Below are 24854 nucleotides of genomic sequence, written 5' to 3'. Positions count from 1 at the left end.
GACCATTTCCAGCACTGTCCTCAACCCACCTTGAGTCTCTGAGGACTTCAACCCTGGTGTTTCCTCTCCAGGTTCTGGTTCCACTTCCACCACGCGGACAGTTTAGGGATGTTTAAAATATGCAAGCAAAGCACCTTCTTCGGGATTTTCTTCTACTATTTTTATTCTGATTTTTTCTAACCACTCATATGCTATTAATGTTCAGTGTTTAGTTTTGATGGAGGAACGGGATGCCAGACAGTTTCTCTTAGTGTAAGCTGCACTCACACAACATATGTGCCTTGCATGTTTATTATCACTTTGTTCAAGGAATTTTCAAATTTCTGACACAGTTTCTTCTTTAAATTATGGAGTTTTAGAAGCATGTCTCATGAATTTTCAAAAATGATGTCTTTGTCTGTAATTTTTGGTCATGAATTTCTAATAATTCCATTTTGATATGAGAATATGCTTTCTGTGATAAGAACCCTTGATATTTGTTGTATCTTTACTTATCCTCCAGGATGTGGTAAACATCCACGAATATTCTATTTGCTCTGGAGAAAAAAATGAACTTAGCAACTTTTAGATCCCATCCAGATTCAGCCTATTAACTGTACGGGTCTGTCAATCACTTGAGATGTAATAAAGCCTTCCACCATGCGATGAGGGTTGCTGATGTCTCAGCATGCTTCCACTATTTTTTCTTTTTAAATTAAAAAAGTATTTGATGTGTATGCATGTTCTGTCCACATCTATGTAAGTACATATCATGCATGCCTCATGCCCACAGAGGCCAAAGGTGGCATCAGATCACCTTGGACTGGAGTCACAGATAGTTGTGAGCTGCCATGTAGGTGCTGGGAATCAGACCAGGGTCCTCTGGAAGAGCAGCTGGGGCTCTTAGCTGTTGAGCCATTGATCTAGACCCAGTGGATTTTTTCTGTATACAAATTTACATTGTTGAGTTAGTAACATTCAAATTGACAGCTAAAAGATTCTAGATAAATTTCGCATTTATCATTTTAGACCTTTTTATTGTAATTGTGTTTCTTTTCTAAAGTTAATACAATAACTTTCTTTAGGTTAGCATCTGACCACTATGAATTTTTCTATACTCTTGGATTTTTGTCATTTCTGTGTCTTATTTCAGATATGTGTCTTGTCAGTAGCCCATTGCTAAGCAAACTTTTAAGCTAGTCTAAAATTATTTGTCTTTTGACTTAGTTCATGTAGATTGACTGGTATAACCAGGACTGTGTTGTTTCTCCGCACAAGCTGTTGTATACATCTATTTTGGTCTTGCTTATAGCATTTTCATATTTTCCATCAACTGATTTTGAAATCATCTTTCTTCTTTCTGTGCTTTTCATGGCATCCCTAGAAACCTTACTTGTTTACTTAAGTTACTAAATTTTAAAGTTAACTAGTGACTTTTCTTTCACTACCAATAGACATTTAACAAAAAATCCAGCTCCCAGCCTATATAGTCCTGTTAATATTCATAAAGTTTTAATAATCCCAAAGGCAGTACTCTTGTGTTTCATTCCATTTCAAAATTTTATTAGACTTATCTATTTGTCATTATCTTTAATCTCGGTTTTCCATTGGGGATCATTTCTTTTGTCCCAAATTTAAAACTCTTTAAACTTATTCTAATGAAGATTTTGCATGAGCAAGTTTGTGTGTGTGTGTGTGTGTGTGTGTGTGTGTGTGTGTGTTTTACTTGGGGGAACAAGCATGTTCTCGGCATACTGAAAAGAGTATTCCATAGTCTCTTTAGTTTTTGGTTATAGTAAAAAGTTCGCTGTTCATCACTGGCTTTTAGGTAGCTTCTCTTTCTCCTATTGGTGTAAGTTCTTATTGCCTTTGGGAGTCTGCTGTTTCACTATACATATGTCCATACATGCAAAGTATATCTTCATATTTATCCTAATTTGGACAAGTGGAGTTTGTATGAGTTGGCATGTTGGTTGGGAAAATCTTAGAGATATTTACTGAAATAATTGCTTTTGCCCAATCCTTTCCTTTCACCATCTCCATTTGGAATTATAAAATATTATACTCTATTCTACTTAACCTTCTACCACATATATTTTTCTTTTCTTTCTGGGTTGATTTTGAATGATCCCTTTAGATATACTGTCTGGTTTGGTAGTTTTATTAATTATTCATTAAATATATTTATTAAATAAATTATTTAATAATGTTCATGTATTTGTTGAACTCATCCACTAAACGCTTAGCTTCATTTTATATTTTTTCACATTTTAAAATATGTGGCTAGTAAAACTAGATGTTATGGTTTAGTTATAGGATGTCTCCAAAGGCTCATGTATTAATTGATGGGTAGCACTACCGATTGATTGATTATGAGGGCACTGACCCATCACTGTTGAGTTCATAACTGAAGTAGGCTAGGAGGAAATGTGGCCTTGTTGGAGAGTATGTCATGGAAGCTATGCCTTTGAATGTGTATCTTGTTCGTGGCCGCTGGATCTTTCTTCCTTTCCCTGCTTCCTGGACACCGAGAGATAAAAAGCTGGGATGATTGATGTTAATTGTCGACTTGACAGGATTTACAATCACCAGAGACAACTCTCTGGACAAATCTGTGAGGGACTATCTAAACTAGGTTAATTGGGCTGTGAAGAGCCTTCCTTCAGGCAGACAGCACCATTCTGTAGACTGGGTCCTGGACAGCATAAAAATGAGAGCAAGCCGAGTACCAGTATCCACCTTTATTTCCTGACTGTGGTGGTTTGAATAGGTATGACCCCAGTAGACTCATGTGTTTGAATATGCCACATAGGGAGTGGCACATAGGAGGTATGACCTTGTTGGATAGAGTAGGTATGGCCTTGTTGGAGGAAGTGTGCCACTGTGGCGGTAGGCTGTGAGGTCTTACATGCTCAAGCTACCTGCAGATCATGATGTAGAACTATCAGCTCCTTCTCCAGCACCATGTTTGCCTGCATGCCACCATGTTTCCTGCTATGATGAAAATGGACTAAACCTCTAAAACAACTGTAAGTCAGTCCCAATGAAATGTTTTCTTTTATAAGAGTTGCCAGAATCATGGTGTTTCTTCAGAGCAATAAAACCCTAAGACATTGACTCTGCATGCGGTGTGACCAGCTGCCTCAAGTTCCTGCTACCACAACTTTCTCTGCATGATCGAATGCATCCCATGCATCTGTGTGCTGAAATAACTCCTTCATGTTACTTCTTGTAGCTGCAGCAAAAATGTAACTACTATAGTCTCTCTGCTTTACTATATGCTCAGTACCATGATATTGTGTCTCATCCCAGGATGAGGAACAATGGCATCAAGAAACCATGGAGAGCCAGCAGGCTAGCTTCCAGAAGGTAGGTTGGTTTACCACCGCCCCCCAAACCATCGATTGAACCTTGTAAGTTACAAGGTTCACTCTGTCCCCAAACCCACCCATTCCCTGCAACCTCAGAAGAGCTCTGTAGCACAGGTTGCAACTGCACAGATTGGACCAAGAGGTGAGTGATCAGCCAGTCAGCTGGGCACCCCACTCTCTAGGCCCTCAGTACTGGGGGAGGGAGCAAAACTCTGGCCCCTCCCCCACCCACCTCAGCTTCACTAGTCAACCAGCAGGTAAGTTTCCTGCAGGTAGGCTGCTCCAACCTCCCTCCATTGATCGGACCCTATAAACCACAAGGCCCATTCCACGCCCAAACCCTCCTATCCCTTGTGACCTCAGAGGATCTCTGAAGCACAGGCAGTGATGACTGTACAGAGCAGGCAAGAGAGACCTCAGCAGCTGCCTGAGACACAGACAGCAACTGCATAGAACAGATTAAGAACAGCTCCCTAAGACACAGACATCAACTGCAAGGATTGGACCAAGAGATGAAGACACTACCAGCACCAATTAGAGGATGAGATGGGTAGGCACCAATGCAAGAATTAATTCAACACTCTAAAAAGCAATATGGTAACAGTAGAACCCAGTAGTCATACAACAGGAAGACCTGATCATCCTAACCCAAAGAAAGCAGAAAAAAAAACAATATTAAATATAACTTTATGAAAATAATAGAGATGCTTAAAGAGGAAATGAAAAATTCTCTTAAAGAAATGGAGGAAAAGACAAACAAAAATTGGAAGAAATCAATAAATTTCTTAAAGAAACTCAAGGAAACCAAGGGAAAAAAAAACAATCAAACAGGTGAAGCAAGCAGTTCAATAGTTCAAGACTTGAAAACTGAAATAGATGCAATAAAGAAAACACAAACCAAGGGAATGGAACTATAGAGACATGTATAAACAACAGAACATAGGAGACAGAAGAGAGAATCTCAAATGTTGAAGGTACTATAGAGAAAATAGATTCATTGGTCAAAGAACATGTTAAATCCAAAAAATTCTTAACACAAAACACCCAGGAAATCTGGGACACCATGAAAAGACCAAACCTAAGAACAGTAGGGGGTAAAAGGAGAAGAACTGCAGCTCAAAGGCACAGAAAATATATTCAACAATATAGAAGAAAACTTTCCCAACCTAAAGAAGGATATCCCTATGAAGGTGCAAGAAGTTTAAAGAACACCAAACAGATTGGACCAAAACAAAAACAAAAAAACCCTCCCCTCGCTATATAATAATCAAAACCCAAAACATGCAGACTAAAGAAAGAATATTAAGAACTTCAAAGAAAAAAGGCCAACTCACATAGAAAGGCAGACCAAGCAGAATTACACCTGACTTCTCAATGGAAATCATGAAAGCCAGAAGATCCTGGACAGATGTGCTGCAGACACTAAGAGACCACACATGCAAGCCCAGACTACTATACTCAGCAAAGCTCTCAATCACCATTGATGGAGAAAACAAGATATCCCATGACAAAACCATATTTAAACAATACTTATCCACAATGTCAGCCTTACAGAAAGTACTAGAAGAAAAACTCCAACCCAAGGAAGCTAATTGTACCCTAAAAAAAACCCCATAGGAAACAGATAACCTCATACCAGCAAACCTCAAAGAAGAGAAACAAACACTACCACCAAAAAACAAAACAAAATAAAACAGGGGTTAACAATCAATGGTCATTAATATCTCTTAATATCAATGGACTCAATTTACCTATAAAAGGACACAGGCTAACAGAATGAATACGAAAGCAGGATCCATCCTTCTGCTGTATACAAAAAACATACCTCAACTTCAAAGACAGACATTACCTCAGAGTAAAGGAATGGGAAAAGATTTTCCAATCAAATGGACCCAAGAAGCAAGTGGCTGTAGCTATTCTAATATCTAACAAAATAGATTTCAAACAAAAATCAATCTGAAGAGATGGAGAAGGATACTTCATACTCATCACAGGAAAAATCCACCAAGAAGAAATCTCAATCCTGAACATTTATGCCCCAAATACAAGAATACCCACATATGTAAAAGAAACATTACTAAAGCTTAAATTGTACGTCAAACCCCACATACTAGTAGTAGGGGACTTTAACACCCTACTCACCTCAATGGACAGGTCAACCAGACAAAAACTTAACAGAGATATAAGAGAATTAACAGATGTCATGACTCAAATGTACTTAACAGACATCTATAGAATATTCCATCCAAACACAAAAGGTTATAACTTCTTCTCAGCACCTCATGGAACCTTCCCTAAAACTGACCACATTCTCGGTAACAAAGTAAACCTCAACAGATAAAAAAAATGGAATAACCCCCTGTATCTTATCAGATCACCATGTTTTAAAGTTAGAATTTAACAACAACACTAATTGCAGAAAGTCTACAAACTCATGGAAATTAAACAGTGTTCAATTAAATCACCCCTGCCTGAAGAAGAAATAAGAAAAGAAATTAAAGACTTCCTATAATTTAATGAAAATTAAGGCACAACATACCCAAATCTATGAGACACAATGAAAGCAGTGCTAAGAGGAAAGTTCATAGCACTAAGTGCCTACATACAAAAAGTGGAGAAATCTCACACTAGAGACTTAACAACATACCTGAAAGTTCTAGAACAAAAAGAAGCAGACTCACCCAGGAGGAGTAGTCGACAAAAAATAATCAAATTGAGGGTTGGAATCAATAAAATAGAAACAAAGAAAACAATACAAAGAATCAATGAAACAAAGAGCTGTTTCTTTGAGAAAATCCACAAGACAGACAGACCCTAATCCAAATTACTCAAATGCCAGAGAAAGAACATCCAAATTAACAAAATCAGAAATGAAAGGGGGGCATAACAATAGACACTGAGGAAATCCAGACAATCATTAGGTCATACTACAGAATCCTGTACTCCACAAAATTAAAAAATGTAAAAGAAATGAACAATTCTGTGGGTAGGTATCATATACCAAAATTAAATCAAGACCAAGTGAACAATTTAAATAGACCTATAACCTGCAAGGAAATAGAAGTTGTTATCAAGAACCTCCCAACCAAAAATAAATAAATAAAAGCCCAGGGCCCAATGGTTTCAGAGCAGAAATCTACCAGAACTTCAAAGAAGAGCTAATACCTATATTCCTCAAATTGTTCTCAACCAAGAAAGAGAATTACAGGCCAGTCTTTCTCATGAATATTGATGCAAAAATACTCAATAAAATATTGACATAAAATCCAAGAACATATCAAAAAAAAATCATCCACCATGATCAAATTGGCTTCATTCCAGAGATACAAGGATGGTTCAACATGCAAAAATTTATCAATGTAATCCACTATATAAATAAGCTGAAAGAAAAAAACCACATGATTATCTCAATAGATGCTTAAAAAGAATTTGACAAAATCCAATACCCCTTCATGATAAAGGTCTCGGAGAGATCAGGGATACAAGGAACATATCTAAACATAATAAAGTAATATACAGCAAGCTGACAGCCAACATAAAATTAAATGGAGAGAAACTCAAAAGTTTTTCACTAAAGTCAGGAACAAGACAAGGCTGTCCATTCTTGCCATATCTATTCAACACAGTTCTTGAAGTTCTAGCTAGAGAAATAAGACAACAAAAGGAGATCAAGGGGATACAAATTGGAAAGGGAGAAGTCAAATTTGTGCTATTCGCAGATTATATGATAGTATACATAAGTGACCCGAAGAATTCTACCAGGGAATTCCTACAGCTGATAAACACCTTCAGTGATGTGGCAGGATACAAGGTCAACTCAAAAAAAACCTCAGTACCCTTCCTATATACAAAAGATAAAGATTAAAAAAAAACTGAAAAAGAAATCAGAGAAACATCACCATTCACAATAGCCACAAAAACCCAAATTATCTTGGGAAACACTAATCAAAGAAGTGAAAGACCTGTTCGACAATAACTTTAAGTCTTTGAAGAAAGAAACTGAAGAAGATATCAGAAAATTGAAAGATCTCCCATGTTCTTGAATAGGTAGTATCAACATAATAAAAAATACTACCAAAAGCAATCTATAGATTCAATGCAATCCCCATCAAAATCCCAACACAATTCTTTACAGACCTTGAAAAAACAATATTCATCTTCATATGGAAAAACAAAAAACCCAGGATAGCCAAAACAATACTGTATAATAAAGGAACTTTCAGAGGCATTACCATCCCTGACATCAAGCTCTATTACAGAGCTACAGTAACAAAAACAGCTTGGTATTGGCATAAAAACAGACAGGCTGACCAATGGAATCAAATCAAAGACCTGGATATCAATCCACACACCTATGTACACCTGATTTTTGACAAAGAAGCTAAAATTATACAATGGAAAAAAAGAAAGCATTTTCAAAAAATGATGCTGGCATAACTGGATGTCAGCATGTAGAAGAAGGCAAATAGATCTGTATCTATCCCCATGCACAAAACTCAAGTCTAAATGGATTAAAGATGTCAATATAAACCTGACCACATTTGGAACCTTATAGAAGAGAAAATAGGAAGTAGCTTTTAATGCATGGGTATAGGAGACCACTTCCTAAATATAACACCAGTAGTACAGACACTGAGAACAACAATAAATAAATGGTACCTTCTGAAACTGAGAAGCTTCTGTAAAGCAAAGGACACAGCCAATAAGACAAAAAAGGCTTCCTACATAATGGGAAAAGTTCTTCACCAAACCCACATCAGATAGAAAACTGATCTCCAAAATATATAAAGAATTTAAGAAATAGACATCAAAATATCAAATAATCCAATTAAAAATGGGGTACAGCTCTAAACAGAGAAGTCTCAACAGAAGAATCTCAAATGGTGGGAAGACACTTAAGGAAATGTTCAGCATCCTGAGCCATCAGGGAAATGCAAATCAAAATGATTCTGCGATACCATCTTACATCTTTCAGAACAGCTAAGATAAAAAACACCAATGATAGTTTATTCTGGAAAGGATGCAGAGTAAGGGGAACACTTCTCCATTATGGGTGGGAATAGAAACTTGTACCACTCTGGAAATCAGTATGGTGGTTTCTCAGAAAATTGGGACTCAAGCTACCATGAGACCCAGCTATACCACTCTTGGGCATATACCCAAAGGATGCTCAATCATTCTACAAGAACATTTGTTCAGCTATGTTCGTGGCAGCATTATTTGTAATAGTCAGAACCTGGAAACAACCAAGATGCCCCTCAACCAAAAAAATGGATAAAGGAAATTTACACAATGGAGTAATACTTCTTGGGGGAAGGGTCTCAAATGACTCAGGTCCTAGACTTGATCACTGTGATGTATCTATTGAGCCATAATGACCTGCACTTAAATCTTTTCTCTGTATTTTACAAATTTCATGAACTTTGAACATGTCCAAGTTCATAATTTCAATTTCTTTAACTGATAAAGAGGGATACCATGAGTAGGTCTACTTTAGGATATTCTGTGGATGGATGATATTTTTAAAACACTCCCGGAATTGGAATGAGGGCTCAGCTACTAAACAGCTTACCATGCAAGTGTGAAGACCAGGATTCAGACCCCCAGAACCCATGGGAACACTGTTGTGGTGAGATGCCTGTAATTCTGTCCTCAGAAGGCTGAGACTAGATCCCACAGCCGGTGGGCTAGCAAGACAAGCCATATGATAGTGGGTTTAATTGAGAGGCCCCACCTTATTGAACTTAGTGGGAGAGAGATGGAGGATGAGTCCAGACATCAACCTTGGAAGTTCCACATGCAAAAACACATATGTGATGCACAGCCACACACATACAAAAATAAACACATGCACATACACACATGAAACATGGAGAAAGGAAAAAAGAATGCCCAACATACATTAAAAAAAGATCCCGAACATACAGCAGGGGTTTAATATGAACAGAAAAAAATCTTTCTATTTTCATGTTCCAAAATAGGCAAGGGCTTTGCACAAGCTGTTTCTGTGTAAGGCAGATGTGATGAGTAATATCTCTCAGCTTGGCACAAGATCCTGAGGGATAATTAGAAATACAATATTCGCAGGGAGGAAACTGAGGCACTGAGATATTAGCTGATAATAAGCACAGAAGAAAAATATGTAGCAATAACCACACACAGGAGGCTACCCCAGAAGAAAATGATCAGAGTTTCTGCACCCCCTCAAGGAGGAACCAGAATACAAATGAACTGGTCCCTCCCTGTGTACTTAGTGCCGCCAGCTCACAGGGGCTGGGCCCTGTTTTAAAAGCCGCCTTTTCCTTTGCCATCAACGATGCTTCATCTTTGTCCACTGGGTGCGGGGGTAGAGATGGAAGGAAAACAAAACCTGACGACATTTCATACTTTATTTGAAACCCTGACCACGAAACCACCCAAAGATATTTTAACACATATTCAAGAGCCTCACCCAGGTCCACACTCCAAAATAGCTTTATAATTTAAGGAAGGAAGGAAAGCCAGACATCACCACCACTCCGTGATCGACTCGCCCATACGTTGGAAGCAGAGTTCACAAATCTAATTCCTTTCCCCATTTCTGGACATTTTTACCCAGAGAACACAAGTGACTGGAGGCGGTGCTGCCCGCTCAGCCGATTCCTGACAGCTGCTCCTGGTGAAACAGATTGTGTTTGGGGGCAAGCATTTATCCAGGAGCAGGGCTGAAGTGAGATGGGGAGATGGGGAGGACGCCAGCGGGTGGTGAATAAATGACCAACGGAGGGAGAGCTGGAGAAATGAGGGTGATTATGCAGGCGCTGGCCTCTATGAATACATTAGCTCCCCATCAGCCTGTGCCTTCCCACTGCCTCCAAAGCAATTGCTTGCAGTGCCAGTGAATACAGGTGTCTGAAGTCTTTTCCAAGTTCAGCTTCACACCGTAGGTTGTTCTTTCAGCCAGTCCTCAAAGCCCAGCATTAAGTCTGGGGAGGAGTTGGGCATCGGAGCACTGTTAGGTCTATTCAGGTGTCATAGGATGCTCCCTGGCGGAGTCTGAGCTCCTGTCATTGGGGATGCTCCCTGGAGGAATCTGGGCTCCCTTGAAGGGCTAAGGAGGGGGTTGCCCAGGGTCAGCTGAATGCTCTGTAGAGTGGGAAAAGGAAGAAGCTAAAGGTAAGAGGAAGGGAGGTTTTTGAGTGGGAACTGAAGGTCTGGACCTAGAGACACAGGTGCGTGTTCTATGTCCAAAGGGTCAAAGGTGGAGTCAGTTGGACCAGATTTTGGAGGAGGTCTGCATGAGGTATGAATGGGCTGACTGTGAGAAGGAAAATGTTACAAGAAACACCAGGAGGTACAAGGTTTCCCTAAAGGTGCATGGGTGAGGTTGGTTGTTGTTGTTGTCTATTTTTCCTGAGACAGGGTTTCGCTGTCACTATCAAGGCTGTCATGGACCTAGTTCTTGTAGACCAGGCTGGCCTCAAAATCACTGAGATCCGTCCGCCTCTGCCTCCTGAGTACTGGGATTAAAGGCCTGTGCCACCAATGCCCGGCCAGGTGATGGGTTATTAAAGACAGTTGGAGCCATTATGGGGACATGCCAAGGCTCAAGCTGTGGGCTTGTCAGGGCTACTTTCTGGACACGGAAACACTTCATTATAGTCATCAATGCATTTCTACCAAACATCGGGACACCCAATATACCTTCCTGATTGAGGAGGGGAATCCTTCTCGGTTTTCTTTTTTACAGGCAAAGAGGAAAGATCCAGGAAACCTAGTAAATGTTCTTGTAGGGTAAGAAAGAAAATGGCACCTCTCACAGAGTTGCACCATGAGCTGATAGTTACAGAGAGCCCTTAGCATCGAGGCGCAGGATAGCCCATGGGTCTAGCTAGCACTACATAAGGTCAGAAAGCAGCAGGAGGTGAGTTTGGCTGTGTTTTGCTGTTTATACCCAGGAGTTTAATGTTAGAGCTCTTGTGATCATCTTTGGGGATGTTCTATGGTCCGCTGTGGAGAAGACAGCCATGGAGAAGTGACTCTGAGGGGCTCTCTTGTCTGGCTGCCCCTTTGACGCCTTCTGTTGCTTACCCCAACAGATTTGTTCAGTCTTAACAAGAGTGCTAAATGGGAGCTGGATTCTCTAGCCAAGCAAGTTGTGCAGGTCTCTTCGCCCTGAGAATTCAGGAGGCTCTGCTCTGAGTTTCCCTGGCTCCAGTTGTATACATATATCAGGGCTAGGACTAGACATTCAGAGCCAGAGTGTGACATTCAACTTTAGTCCCCTTTGCATTATGAACTAAAGATCCAACACTGCACCGTTAGTCTTGCTTACTCACCCTCATGGGAACTGAGCTCAGCCCCGTGTGAGAGACTCCACTCACCCTGATCCCAAGCTCCACATTCTCGCCTCCATAGACCTCCATGCCTTCGTCCAGCAGGCCAATCTCCTGGAAGTACTGTCGGTCCACAATGAAACAGCCGATGAGGGCGGGGCTCCTGCAGGGTGAGATGGATAGCCAGCTTTGAGCAAAAGCTAGTCTGAGAGTCACTTGGAGATAAAGAGCTCCCAACTACAGGATCAGTGCCCCCACCTCTGCTGCCAGACCCGGGGGGGTGCTCATTCTCTGGGTAGCCTCCTAGATTCAACTTCACCCAGGCACTCACAGTGGGCGACAGCTCTTGTTCTGGGACCAGCCATTGTTCCCCACTAAGCTAGCTGGTACATTAGCAATAGGGAAGGTGTGTGCCACTCACTCTGCTGGTATTGATTGCTTCTTTTGATTTTGAGCCACACGGCCAGACTGTTTCAGCTTAGACTTTCCCATCATCCCCAATGGAGGCTCTGTTCACTTAGAAAGATTTGGAGAACCAGGTTGTAAAAGGCTTTGAGTAGCATAGAAAAATAGTTTATAGATTTCATCAGTAGGTAAAGGCTTTCCATGACAAATCTCAAGCAGAACAGCATAATGAATGGGTATGTTTCTTTAAAATCAAGACTACTCAGGCAAACTGGGATGTAGCTCAGTTGATGGAGTGCTGCCCAGCATATATGAGACCCTACCTGGGTTTGATTTCCAGCATTGCATAAACTAGGCATAGTAGCATACTCCCAGTACTCAGAGGCAGGGGGATCAGAAGTTCAGGGTCATTATTAGCTACATAGAGTTCCAAGTCAGCCTGAATGATCTGAGGGGGACATTCTGTGGTAGCTGACTAGAGGAGATGAGGGTCGTAGTGAAAAACCCAGTGGGAAGCTGTATCTGGGTCCAGGAAAGGTGGTAAAGACACAGAGGAATTTGGAAAGAGATATAGTGAGAGAGATAGAAGTCGTCACTGATCACTGATCGGATGTTATAGGTGTCAATGGTTCTGGTTCAGACACTCAAAGAAGCTGAGCTGCTCAAGATTCACAGTCAGAGGTTGGTCATTCCCATAATGCTCACCTCTTATGTCTGGGTTTGATGTTCTCCATCAGAGCAGGGTATCAGCCTACTCTAAGAACACACATGTGTGATAACCCTGCAGTCTGTGGAAGTGAAGTCATAGAATAAGTCTGGGACTTTGACCCCAGGAAGTCCATGTGGCTGAGCATCCCCCTGCATCAGCATTCATTCCCTAAGGAAATAGTCCTTTCTGAACCTGTTTCTAGTTCCAAACATGAGCCCATTGGCATGAGATTGGTAGTTTTCTCACTCCCAAGGGTTCTTCAGTTTCTCCTTTCCTTTCCTCTACCAAATCCTCAGCCTGGCCTGATACAGTGGAAGGAGAAGAAGGACAGAGGATGATACACAATGCAGAAGCAGCCCCTGGTGCTCCTGCTGACTTCTCTGATGCTACCAATTTTCTGTGAAGCCCTGCACTTAGGAACTAGCTAGCGAGCCCCGCTCAGACACCCTACGTGCTGTAGTGCAGCTGACTGACCTCAGCTCCAGGAATCTGTTATGCTAGCCTGCTGGTGTCCCACTGGTAGGAGAAGATCAGTTTCCCGGCACCAAACTCTACGTCCTTCTGCAGACAGCTTCACTGACGATGTAGCTACATGGTAGAACTGGCAAGCTGAAGGTCCTGGTACTCAGCTGGCAAGCTAAAGGCCCTGGGTGTGATCCCAGCACCAGAAGTAAAAGGAGCTTTCTGACAGCATCTTCTCCATCACGCCTCAGACCTTCCTGGCCTTCCACCACCCAGGCCTCCCAACCAGAGTCCTTGAGACCTCTAACATCAGGTCACTGATAACATTCTGTGGACTTTGTTAAACAGGGTAAACAGCTTAAGGCTCTGGTCACAACCAGATCTTAGAAGACTGCTGTGCAGTAGAGAGGCTCAGAGATTCACCTTTCTAAAGAAAGACGGTGAAAGCATGGGTCTGCAGAATGAAGCCTTCACGTTTTCTTCTGTACTTCTGAATACAGGATGTGACGGAGCTCCTGAGAACAGCACCCAGAGCCTGTGGGAAGGGGCTTCCCCCTGACTTCCAGACCCAGCCAGGAACGGCACAAAACCTGGCGCCATTGCTCCAATAAAAACCAGACACTTAGCAACTAGATGCTGCACTAAGAATAATTAGGATAAATAGCATCCATCCCCAAAAGGATTAGATACAGCTTATAAAAACCCTAAAATGTGGCGGGAACTGTAAATAACATCTAGAGAGATCTAAAAATTACAATAGATTGGGGACCAGTTAGAAAAAGCAAGTGTAGGGGCTCTCTGTCATAATTCTTTCTTAGAAAAAGATTTATTCTTGTTTATGAGTGTGTGTGGGAGGGGCAGAAGAGGTCATTGAATCCTCTAGAGCTGGAGTTACAGGTGTCTGTGAGCTGCCCAATATGGGTGTTAGGAAATGGGTCCCCTGTAAGAGAAGCAAGGCTCTGCTCTTTAGCAGTGAGCTATCTCCCTAGCTCTCCATCACAGTTCTTAAAATGAGCCCAGATGTTGATTCTGAGCTTCCTGTTGGGCTAAATGAAAGGGAGCATACAGATTCTTAGAAACGAAATTCACAGTTTTGGGATGGAAATGCTCTGATTGGCTTCTTGAATTTTTTTTTTTTTTTTGGACTAATTTGACAGGATTTTCTCACGTGGATTTTCTTGACTGGGTCAGTTGGAGATTTGGGAACCCAGTGAATAACCATCTTAAAAATGACATTTCTCACTACACCAGAGGCAAGTTTTTTTTTTTTTTTTTTTTGGATTTTTCAAGACAGGGTTTCTCTGTAGCTTTGGAGCCTGTCCTGGAACTAGCTCTTGTAGACCAGGCTGGCCTCGAACACACAGAGATCCGCCTGCCTCTGCCTCCCGAGTGCTGGGATTAAAGGCATGCGCCACCACCGCCCAGAGGCAAGTGTTGAGCTCTCCTTATAGTAACATGTGTGGGCAAACACTAACACACAGCTCCAGAGAATGAAGGTCTGGAGTGCCTGTAGTACATTTGTGTAAAATCTGTCTCCAGTGGGACTATCTTCATATCGTGATGAAACCAGAAATGACCTAAGGTTTCCAGAATCTCATTTCTCACCTACATTCCTAATAAGAATAAAAATTGAGCAGAGATGGAAAATAAATGGTCGAGACGATATCCTCTGGAAAAGATACAGAGTACAACTCTGCCCATGAAGAGCATCCCAGTATCTTTGGTGGTGAGCAGAATAGAGACAGCTAAGAGTCATGCTGTCTTCTGCAAGAACACCCTTAGCACAGTGGCTGATTTCCCTCAGATTGAGGCAGGAATGAGCCACACAAGCTGTAAACTCAACAGTAATCAGGCAGGGGGTGATAACACATCACAGAGTCTAAATGACCCTAGTAGAACCCAGCTCCACTCTTTTTTTTTTTTTTTTGGTTTTTCGAGACAGGGGTTCTCTGTGGTTTTGGAGCCTGTCCTGGAACTAGCTCTTGTAGACCAGGCTGGTCTCAAACTCACAGAGATCCGCCTGCCTCTGCCTTCCAAGTGCTGGGATTAAAGGCGTGTGCAACCACTGCCCAGCCCAGCTCCACTTCTATTGTCCTCAGTAGAACCATTCTCCTGTCTCAGTCTTGCTTCCGTTTTGCTCTTGTCTTGTTGAACAGGGACGGCACAATGAGTTGATAACGGATTATAATGTGGATTCAATGAACCATGTGTGTAAAAGGCCCCGGCACACTGCAGGCTCCCAACAAAGTAACTGCACAATTGTGTAGGCAGCCGCGGTGGCTTGGACATGCTTAGAGTGCGTCCCCTCCAAAGGTTCCCATGCTGGAAGCTCAGCATTGAGAGGTAGGAGGTCTCAGGACGTGCAGTCTTGCAAAAGGTGAGTGGATCCCAGGGCAGCCACACTCAGAAGGGATTAGTGTGATGGCTGTGGAAATGATCCCTGAAGGAATCGCCTGGGGCTGTGGCTGCTTGCACAAGACCTTCACACAAGAGCAAGTCAGTCAAGATCCCACCAGAGATGGAAGAGAGGCTTACAAAGGCCCACCTCGCCTGCCGTCAATGGCTGTTGGTAGAGGGGAATCACTTTTTATCAGGGGTAAAGCTCCTGGTAGGGTTCTCAAGCTTCAGCAGGTGACCTACACTCAGGTACACTAACTGGACTCAGTGGGTAACAGATGAAGACACAACTTTGGAGGTATGTGGGGGGGTTGTCTGGAAGGAGCTGGGGTGAGGGGTGGGCATTGTATACATACATACATACATACATACATACATACATATTTCTCAAAGAATAGATGAACTGCATGAGGATGAATAGATGTAGCTCTGAGGGCATCCGATTAAGTCTTGATGCAGACATAGCCAACCTTTTCACATTGTCTATGATGCTGTCACCTACAATTGAAGTGGGTGGCAATCATACCTATCCTGGGATGAACACTTCCCAGGGCCACGGGTTAGAAACACCTGAAATCAAGCCCATTTTACATACTTAGCCTCTCCATGTGTGGCTCTTTTCCCCTTTCCTCCTGCCATGTGATGTCACCTTCCTGTTCTAACATAACTAAAGGCCTTCAGCAGAGGCTGACCAGGTGGGACCACTCCGTCTCAGACCTTCCACCTCACGCACTGGGAGCTAAATAAACATCCTTCTTCATACATTATCCCTCCTCTCATATTTTGTCATAGCAACACAAGACGGACTGAGAAAGCCACAAAAGAAACCTCAGGTGAGTTTTCTTCCATCCTATTTTCTGTATGAAATCTGTTTCCAGTAACAACATTCGTGATATTTATTCTTTGAATGACAGTTTTCATAATCTCTCTCTCTCTCTCTCTCTCTCTCTCTCTCTCTCTCTCTCTCTCTCTCTCTTGCAGTACAAAGTTAGACTGGGTTCTTATTCCAAGGTGGCCCCCCAAGTCACCTTCTGGTTCCACTTGTCTATTTAATGGTGGGGAGCAAATGTCTGCTCTGTCACCCACACCCAGAAACAGGGCTGGTAGAGCTGACTGCTGCAGGACTCCTGAGGCAGCAGAGGGAAGCCAGTCGCGGGTCTAGGGAGATAGTATCAAAGGCAGAAAGAGTGTGGGGCTCTTGAAATGCAGTTGGAGGTCATTGGTGCCTGTGTTCTACAGAATAAAACCCAGGCACTATCCAGGTCCCAGGGTCTGTTTGGACCTCATTGTTGGGGCTGCTCACACTCCTCCTTAGGGTTTCTCTGAGCTTGCTGTGACCAGAAGTGTCACACACGGGTGTCACTCTCAACCTAGTCATCTCTTTCTCACCCCTGAAAATTAGCTCTGATGCTTCCCCTCCCCCTGCTGTATACATGCTTTCTACCCGTGAGGCAGAGTCAGTATGGATGTGTTCCCCCGCCCCTGCACTGTATTCCAGGCTTGGGAACTTGGAAATCAAATCTTACTCCCTCTGGATCTCTAGCATCAACCACAGCACTTTACACCCAGCAGCTGTAGATGGTGGTGTGTGAAAATGAGCAACTTTGGGGTCATAGGTGCCAGTTGGTAAGAGTGCTTCCTACTCTTCCTGAGGACCTGAGTTCAGTTTCCACCGCTCACATTACCAGGCTCATAACAGCCTGTCACTCCAGTTCCAGGGCATCTGATACCCTCTACCCCAGGCACACACACACACACACACACACACACACACACACACACACACCCTAAATAAAAGCAAAAATATGAATCTGTTTTTAAAAGTTTGTGCCTTTGAGACTTTGGGGTTCTGATCGCTCCCCAGATTCTTTTCAAGGACCCAAGAGCTTGTGAGCAGAGCCTGAAGCTCACACGGTGACTCCGGTCGACATTCCCCTCTCTCTGCCACCCACACTGGGCCTGGGCAGGGAGGGAAGCTCTTGTTTGAGGGCCCAGGCAGCTCTCTGCTCTCTCTCAACAAGGAAGGGTTACACACCTGATTGGGGCTGTGGAATTCTCCAGCTTCCACCAGGCTTTGGGTGGGTTCAGGTAGCGGCACCAGAGCTCCCAGTCGAAGCCTTGGGCGGCCAGTGGGTACTCTTCTATCTCAAAGTTGTCATATTTGATGTTATCGAAAGACGGCGAGATGATCCGTTTCCGGTTTTCCTTGATGCGCGTGAGGACTGGTTCCGCCCTGAGCAGGAAGGAAGAGGAGAGCTATTACTGCAGCCAAGGTGGGCAGCAGACAGACGAGCAGCTCAGCATCGTCACTTGCCAACAGCAAGAGGAAGGAACCGCTGCTCCCCAAAGATAGAGAGAAATGGTTTCTGCATCCCCAGGAGTTGACGTCCCCTGCTAAGGACCTCGGAGTTGGCAAGAAGCCCAGCAGACCCTTCAGTACAACCAGGGCTGAACTGAGAGATTCTCACCTAGCCTGTATGATTATTTCCCTCCCTCACCCCCACAACAAAAATCAAAATAAAAAGAAGTAAAAGAAATATAAAGAAGGAATAGATTTGAGACTTTAGAGGAAACTTTTAACCTGGGTTTTTATTTTGCTTGAACCAACCTGAAGGAAGGGGCAGGAGGTGTGGGCGAAGTTACATTCTCCTTCGCCTCAGGAGGAGTGGGCACCCAGGCCTCCCCCCAGGGACTGGCATGCCCCTCTGGGTAGCAGGAGAATAATGTGTTTGCCGACAGGAATGATAAGCTTCTCATTAATAATATATTCTGTACATAATTGTTTATTCAAATCAGCTTGAAATAGTAAGTGTCCCTCTCCTTGGCCGGCCATAAATCCAGTGGAAATGCTTTTTAAATAGTCACAAATAGCACATAGGGACTTCAAGAATAAAAAATGACTTGCTGCAACCTAAGGAGTTTAGGCCTGTGATGCTGGCATCCCTCCCAGGCTGCCTGTAGGCCCTGCCACTCCTTGCTACCAGCGTGTCCTCCTCATCCTGCTTCCCCGGGACAGAGGAGCAGGACCTAGGTAGGCAGTGGCACCATGGAGATAGGAAGGGGAGTGGAGACACCAAGGCCACCAAGCACATGAGGAAAGAGGGCAGGAAACTACATATCCCAGCTATAAATCAGCCTTAGCATCTGTCTCCATGTCCACGCAGAGCCACGCACAGTGAACAACACCATACATTCATAGCCCTGAAGGAAACCAACATCAGGTGTCCTGTGAGAGTTCAGTAGCAGCTACAGAGGCCACTTGTCAGCTCTCATGTTTACCCCATTCGGCACCTGGCCGGCCTGACTTCACAAAGGAAGACTGAATACGACTTAGTTTTGCTGGGATGGTGGTTCTGAGGGCATTTGAGGATGAAGGGAGCCACCTCTACCCACCTCTGCCCATTCGGTCCTGCTCTGTCTGTGAAGTAAGGCATCTGTGTTGTATCTGCTCCAACTCTGTTGTCTGCAACTCTGAAGTCCCATGCTCGGCTAGACAGAAACGCTCTGCTTTTTTGTTGTGGTTAAGATTAATTTATTTCTGTTTTATGTGAATGTGCATGACTTGCATGCAGTATCTGACGGTGCCAGAAGAGGGCGATGGCTCTCCTGGAACTGGAGTTACAGATGGGCATCAGCTGCCATGTTGGTGCTAGAAACTGAATATGGGTTGTTTGCAAGAGCAGCCAGTGATCTTAACCACTGAGCCATCTCTCTGCTTTGCCCTTTATATATACTTGTCTTCCTGATCAGTGTTGTGGAATATTAGTTTAAGATGTGTTACGCTCATTTATGCTGCAGAATATTTGTTTAATGATGCAAAGATGTGCTGTATTCTTTTATGTTGCATTTGTTTAATTCTGTAAAGCTGTGTTACTCTGTCTACCTAAAACACCTGATTAGTTTAATAAAGAGCTGAATGGCCAAAGGCTAGGCATGAGAAAGGATAGGTGGGGCTGGCATGCAGAGAGAAAAAAACCGGGGAAATCTAGGGAAGAAAGCAAGGAGCAAGAAAAGGAGAAAGAGAGGAGGATGCCAGGCACCCAGCCACATAGTCAGCCACAGAATAAGAAGGAAAGAAAGATATATAGAACAAAGAAAGGTAAAAAGTCCAGAGACAAAATATAGTTAAAGAAAAATGGGATAATTTAAATGTAAAAAGCTGCTAGAAACCAGCCAAGCTAAGGCCGGGCATTCATAAGTAAGAATAAGTCTCTGTGTATTTATTTGTGAGCTGGATGGCAAGTTAGATTGAGTGTTCCCACACCCTTCAGGTGCTGACCCCTGACTCTTTTACCCTGCCTGAGGCTGAGCCCTATTACAAGATTTGGCTCACTCACACACCCATACCTCAGCTGTCCCCACAACCCTCTTCTAATCTTCTAGTCCATAACTAAGCTCCCAGAATGCACTGTACTTCTGAGTCAGACCCACCGGGTCACACTGGGACCCCTCCTGTCCCTGAAGCACTTACCAGCCCACATTGAACTCCACGTGGGCATCAAACAGGGCCACCACAGGGGCTGTGGCTGCCCTCCAGCCGCTGACCCTGGAGCGGATGAGGCCTTCCTGCTTGCTGTGGCGCACAACTTTGATGAAGCCTGGCTTCTGGCCATTCACCTTGTCCACGTATTCCGTCAGCTTCTCTTTGAGCTCCTCTGTGGGTGAGAAGGAACTGAGTAAGAGCCAAGGTTGAAACAGCCAAAAGAGTCACAGTACTGAGGTGAAACGCCGCCCCTTCCCAGGGGGCAAGCGTACCCCCTGTTGCACCCACTCCAGGTTTTCACTGGCTTCTAGTGGTGGCCAGCATAGCTCAACTTTGAGGGGAAACAGGAAGATGGTATTTGCTTAGCTTCAGGACCGAACATTTATCAAGAACTCACACACATTGTCTAGTTCATCATCACAGCAAGGCGACTGGAAGGTGGGGCTCACACAGCACATGAGTGTTGGAGGCAGGTTCACACATGGTCTACGGATTTGACCAGCCTGCGCTATCAAAATTTTGAATAGGACCCAAAGTGTTCCCTAAAGGCTCACATGTTTGGATGCTTAGTCCTCAGCGGGTGGCACTGTTCTGGGGACCGTTTAGGGTGAACTATTTGGGAGATCTCACAAAGCTACCTCTGTCTTCCCCTGCCCACTGGGTGCTGCCCTGTCTGTGAGGGAGGGCATTGGTCTCTGCAGCCTCCAGGTAGTGGAGCCCTGCCCTCAGCTAGACAGGAACTCACTGCTCTGCCTTACCCTGGCCACATGTCTCCCACAAAGCTGCTAGCTAGGGCCACACCTGGGATATCACGTCTTTTAGGTGTTGATCCTTCATGGTCCTGTACTGCTGGAGACTTGCCTCTATTGCAAGGGTCACCTACACAGCTGTCTCCAGAATCCTCTCTCCTCCTTCCAGCCCATGACTGAGAAACCAAACTGCATTGCATCTCTGAGCTGAAAGTCTTGGATCACATTGGAGCTCCTTCTTTCCCCATGTCACCCACCAGCCCACAGTGAACAACACACGGAGGACATGAGCCACCGGGGGCTGGGACCTAGCTAGAGGAAAGCAGGTCACTGTTGTGGTGGAGCGGGGGAATCTGTAGTCCACTCTGCTTCCCAGCAGCCAGCATGTTATAACAAGACACCTCACACGCTGGGGACAATGATTTCAAAGGACTGTCTCTTACCAAACCATGAGTCGAAGCAAACTTCTCTCCCCTTAAATTGCTTCTTGTCATGTATTTGGTCAGAGCAGTGAGAGAATAGACCAGGCTTCTTCAGCGCTCAGTTGCTTTCTCCTGCCCATCCCCCTCCATTGCTCCTCCTGCCAGCCAGAGGTGCCCCAGTGGTCATTACCTTAACTTGTACTCTGCCTGGATCGTGTTTCTGGGAGGCCAATGGCAAGCATTGTGCTGTGAAGACAAGGGGGCCAGTGGGCTGCTACCCATTGTGACTGGGCCTGGCTTGGTATGTACCATGCTGTTTCTGTACCTCCATGATGGGAGTTCTCAGCTTGGGAGGATATAGCAGCCATGATCATTATACTTCTCTAGCAGAGGAAGCAAGAACCCAGGACTCCTCACAGTCTGTCAAGGAGGATTCGTTTTGAGCCAACCACCTATCACCAGGGGTGAATCTAACCAGGCCCCGATGAGTCATCGGCAGTTCTGTATTCCATGCTGACACAAGGAATGTGTATGTACTTGATGTTAATACCTTAGCTCGTACACACCAAGAATGATGTTCTAAGACACTGATGAGGGGGTTACTACCAAAGGGTCCCCCAGGAGGGTCCCCCCTCCCTAAGCTGAGTTCATACACTCCCTTGTCTATATCAGGCAAGCTCCAGCTTTCTCTTTCTGGCTGGCCAGAAGCAGAAGCTAGCCTCCCAGAGGATGAGTGGTCCAGACAGGGAAGCAAGCCATCGCAGATCCTCCAACCCTAGTGAAGAGATGGAAAGGTCTGAAAGAGCCAGACGAATCCATGACCTCATGCAGAGCAGACACAAGCTCACTGACAAGCTGCCCGGAGACCCACGCCCTGACTGCAGGATTCTATGCCAAGCAGCATTGGATGTTTGAAGCCAGTGACTTCTCGGATTGTCTTTAGACAAAGCAGGGCAAGCTGTAAGACTGGGGCACAGACATGGTATCAAACACAGAAGGGTCAGCTGAGGAGGCACAGCAAGTGGGACATATTCTGTTTTGCTAAAAGTTCTAGTTCCTTTATAACCGGTCACCCGGGAGCCAGACAAAGGCTGCCGATGGGCAAGTCTGCCTGCAGTCAGCTGAATTCCAATCGTGCTCAGATTTAAAGGTGTGTCAGTCACTGCCAATGCAGACAGAGAGAAAGAGGGTTAGACGGTAAGGGGTGGGGGTAAAGAGTAGGAGGGGGAGACAGGGAGGGTGAAGTAGGAGAGGAAAAGGGCATTGAAATGCTTAAAATATTCCAGATGATGGATGATTCTGGTCCAGTCACTTAACTCAGCTTCCATGCCTTCCTCCAACCTCTGCCAACTGTTAAGTATTAGATACCTCAAAGGCACTTCCATGTTCTCAGAAAACTTCTCCAAAATGTTGCCTGTGAGATATACATTATATGTATTAATATTTTATAAATTAATGTATACTATATACCTTGCTAAATATTTTATATATTAAAAGTATTTCTCAGAACTTGCTGCGAAATAGAAAATATTCTCTTATAACTAAATACAAGCACATAACGGATCACACCTGCCTTTAGCTAAGGCTGTCGGGAAGCTTGGGGATACATATAATGACTAATCATTATAGTTTGAGCCACATTTTTGCTTCCTTATCTAACCCAAGACTTTGATTTTCAAAATTCTAATCTGAAAGATTAAAACCATCTTTAACTTTTCCCCTATGTAAACTATCTGAAAAAAGTGTGAAATATGTGGGTTATTTGTTCAGGGGATCTGTACTGAGGATTAAATCTAAAACCTCATACATGCTAAGCAAGCAATCTAGCACACAGCTACAGCTCTCTCTCTCTCTCTCTCTCTCTCTATATATATATATATATATATATATATATATGTATGTATGTATATATATACATATATATATATATCAAATGCATATGTAGATCTTAATTTTGAAACAAGGTCTCACTAAATTACCCATGCAAGCCTTGAACTGGTGATCCTCCTTCCTCAGCCTCCCAAGTAGTCGGGATTAGAGGCCTGACCATAGATCTCATTAAAAAGTATTTTTAAAAATCAGTATAAATACCGTTTAATAAAATATCATAGTAGAGCAGGATAGATTGAAGCTGCAGAGTGGAGAAGCTATCCTTTGCACTCAATGCAGCATGCTGGGAAGCCAGGAGGCACGAGGTCTGCTTCTTGGGACTTTTCCAGACTGAGAGTTAACGTGGGAGCTGTCCACAGTCAGTGCTGATGGAGAAACAATTTGTGTCCTGCATGGGGCCAAGCCCCCTACTGCTTGTGTGGTGCTTCCAGCCTTCTCCCGCTGTCCACAGACTCCTGCTCTGCTGACATCCGAGAGACTTCAGTAAGCTGGGATGGTGACGCCCTGAGAGGGTGCAGGCCATGCTCCGCGGCCCCATAAGGGCTTCCCCAGAGCCCGTTCACACTCTTTCAGACCAACAAGAAGCGGGAATCCCGCAGCCTGGCTGCACGGAGCTCTTTCCCTATATCTGCCTCATTGTGGTGCTTCTGTGGTTCACCAACCAGTCCAGAGTGATGACTCACAGGCTCGACAGGCGGCGAGGCAGCCACTACTGTTAATCAGGGTTAAACGCTTGGCTGGACACCATGGTCTTTAGTGTGAAGGAAACCGAAACATTGGGAAGTTGGTTTGCACAGGCTTCTCTGCTCTTTGGAAGGCAGAGGCACGGGTGTTTTTGCAAAATTATTTGGCTAGGCTTGCCAGGAGCAGGCAGACCAGTACCTCGTCTTTGTCTTTTAGTGTTCAGGAGATGGTTCCCCACTGTGTTCTGTAGGTCTCGCGGAAGCATGACCGAAGAGAAAGGCTACTCATCCATTTGTTCATTCTTTCATTCAATAGCTATCATATACGTCCCAGTTGCTGTGGCTGTGAGCAGTCTACAGTGGACCGAGTGTTTGGGGCCCACTCAATGCCCACATGATGGCATCAGGAGGTGGGGGATGGGGAGGTGGGCAGGTCACAGGGATAGAGTCTAAATTGTCTAAATTCTCTCTAGAGTCTGGCTCTAATGAATACACACACTGGGTTATTTATGAAGCAGAGATCCATTTCCTTAGAGTTCGGTAGGTTAGGCGGTCTGAGATCAATTTACCAGCATCGGGCATGGGAAGGGTTAAGAGGGAAACTTTCTGTTATTCCTGCATGGCATGAAACGAAGGGTGAAATTGGTGGGATGCTCCTGAAGCATCTTTGGTAAGGGCTTTAGTCTCCACCGTAAGGGAAGAGCCTGCTTGCTTATCTTTTCTCCTTTCTTCTCCTTCTTCATGTTTGGGTGTCTGGCTTGTATACCACATGTGTGCAGTGCCCATGGAGGCCAGAAGAGGACATCAGATCCCCTAAAACTAGAGTTCCAGACAGTTGTTAGCTGCCATGTGGGTGCTGCCACCCAAATCTGGATCCTCTGCAAGACGTATGCACTTTTAACCACTGAGCCACCTCTCCGGACTCTTATCATCTCTTAAATGCACAGCTTCTCCCATCACAGGAGCACCTCAGTTTGAGAGGGCACTGT

The 24854-nt window shown here is 44.1% G+C and overlaps 1 protein-coding gene across 1 annotated transcript in view; it reads right to left on the bottom strand.

Annotated features, from left to right (window-relative positions):
* Galnt18 (polypeptide N-acetylgalactosaminyltransferase 18) overlaps positions 1-24854 on the bottom strand; it is a 327380-nt gene that overhangs the window by 79386 nt on the left and 223140 nt on the right. Inside the window, exons 4-6 of the mRNA XM_057778042.1 lie at positions 20110-20293; positions 17674-17871; positions 11714-11828 (exon numbers count right to left, since the gene is read on the bottom strand). Of these exons, the coding sequence (XP_057634025.1) occupies positions 11714-11828; positions 17674-17871; positions 20110-20293 (497 nt within the window). The remainder of the gene's footprint in view (positions 1-11713; positions 11829-17673; positions 17872-20109; positions 20294-24854) is intronic.

The sequence above is a fragment of the Chionomys nivalis genome, chromosome 8 (genome assembly GCF_950005125.1).
Source record: "Chionomys nivalis chromosome 8, mChiNiv1.1, whole genome shotgun sequence".
NCBI lineage: Eukaryota > Metazoa > Chordata > Mammalia > Rodentia > Cricetidae > Chionomys > Chionomys nivalis.
Note: the sequence above shows the minus strand (reverse complement) of the source record. Positions and strands in the feature narration are given on the sequence as shown.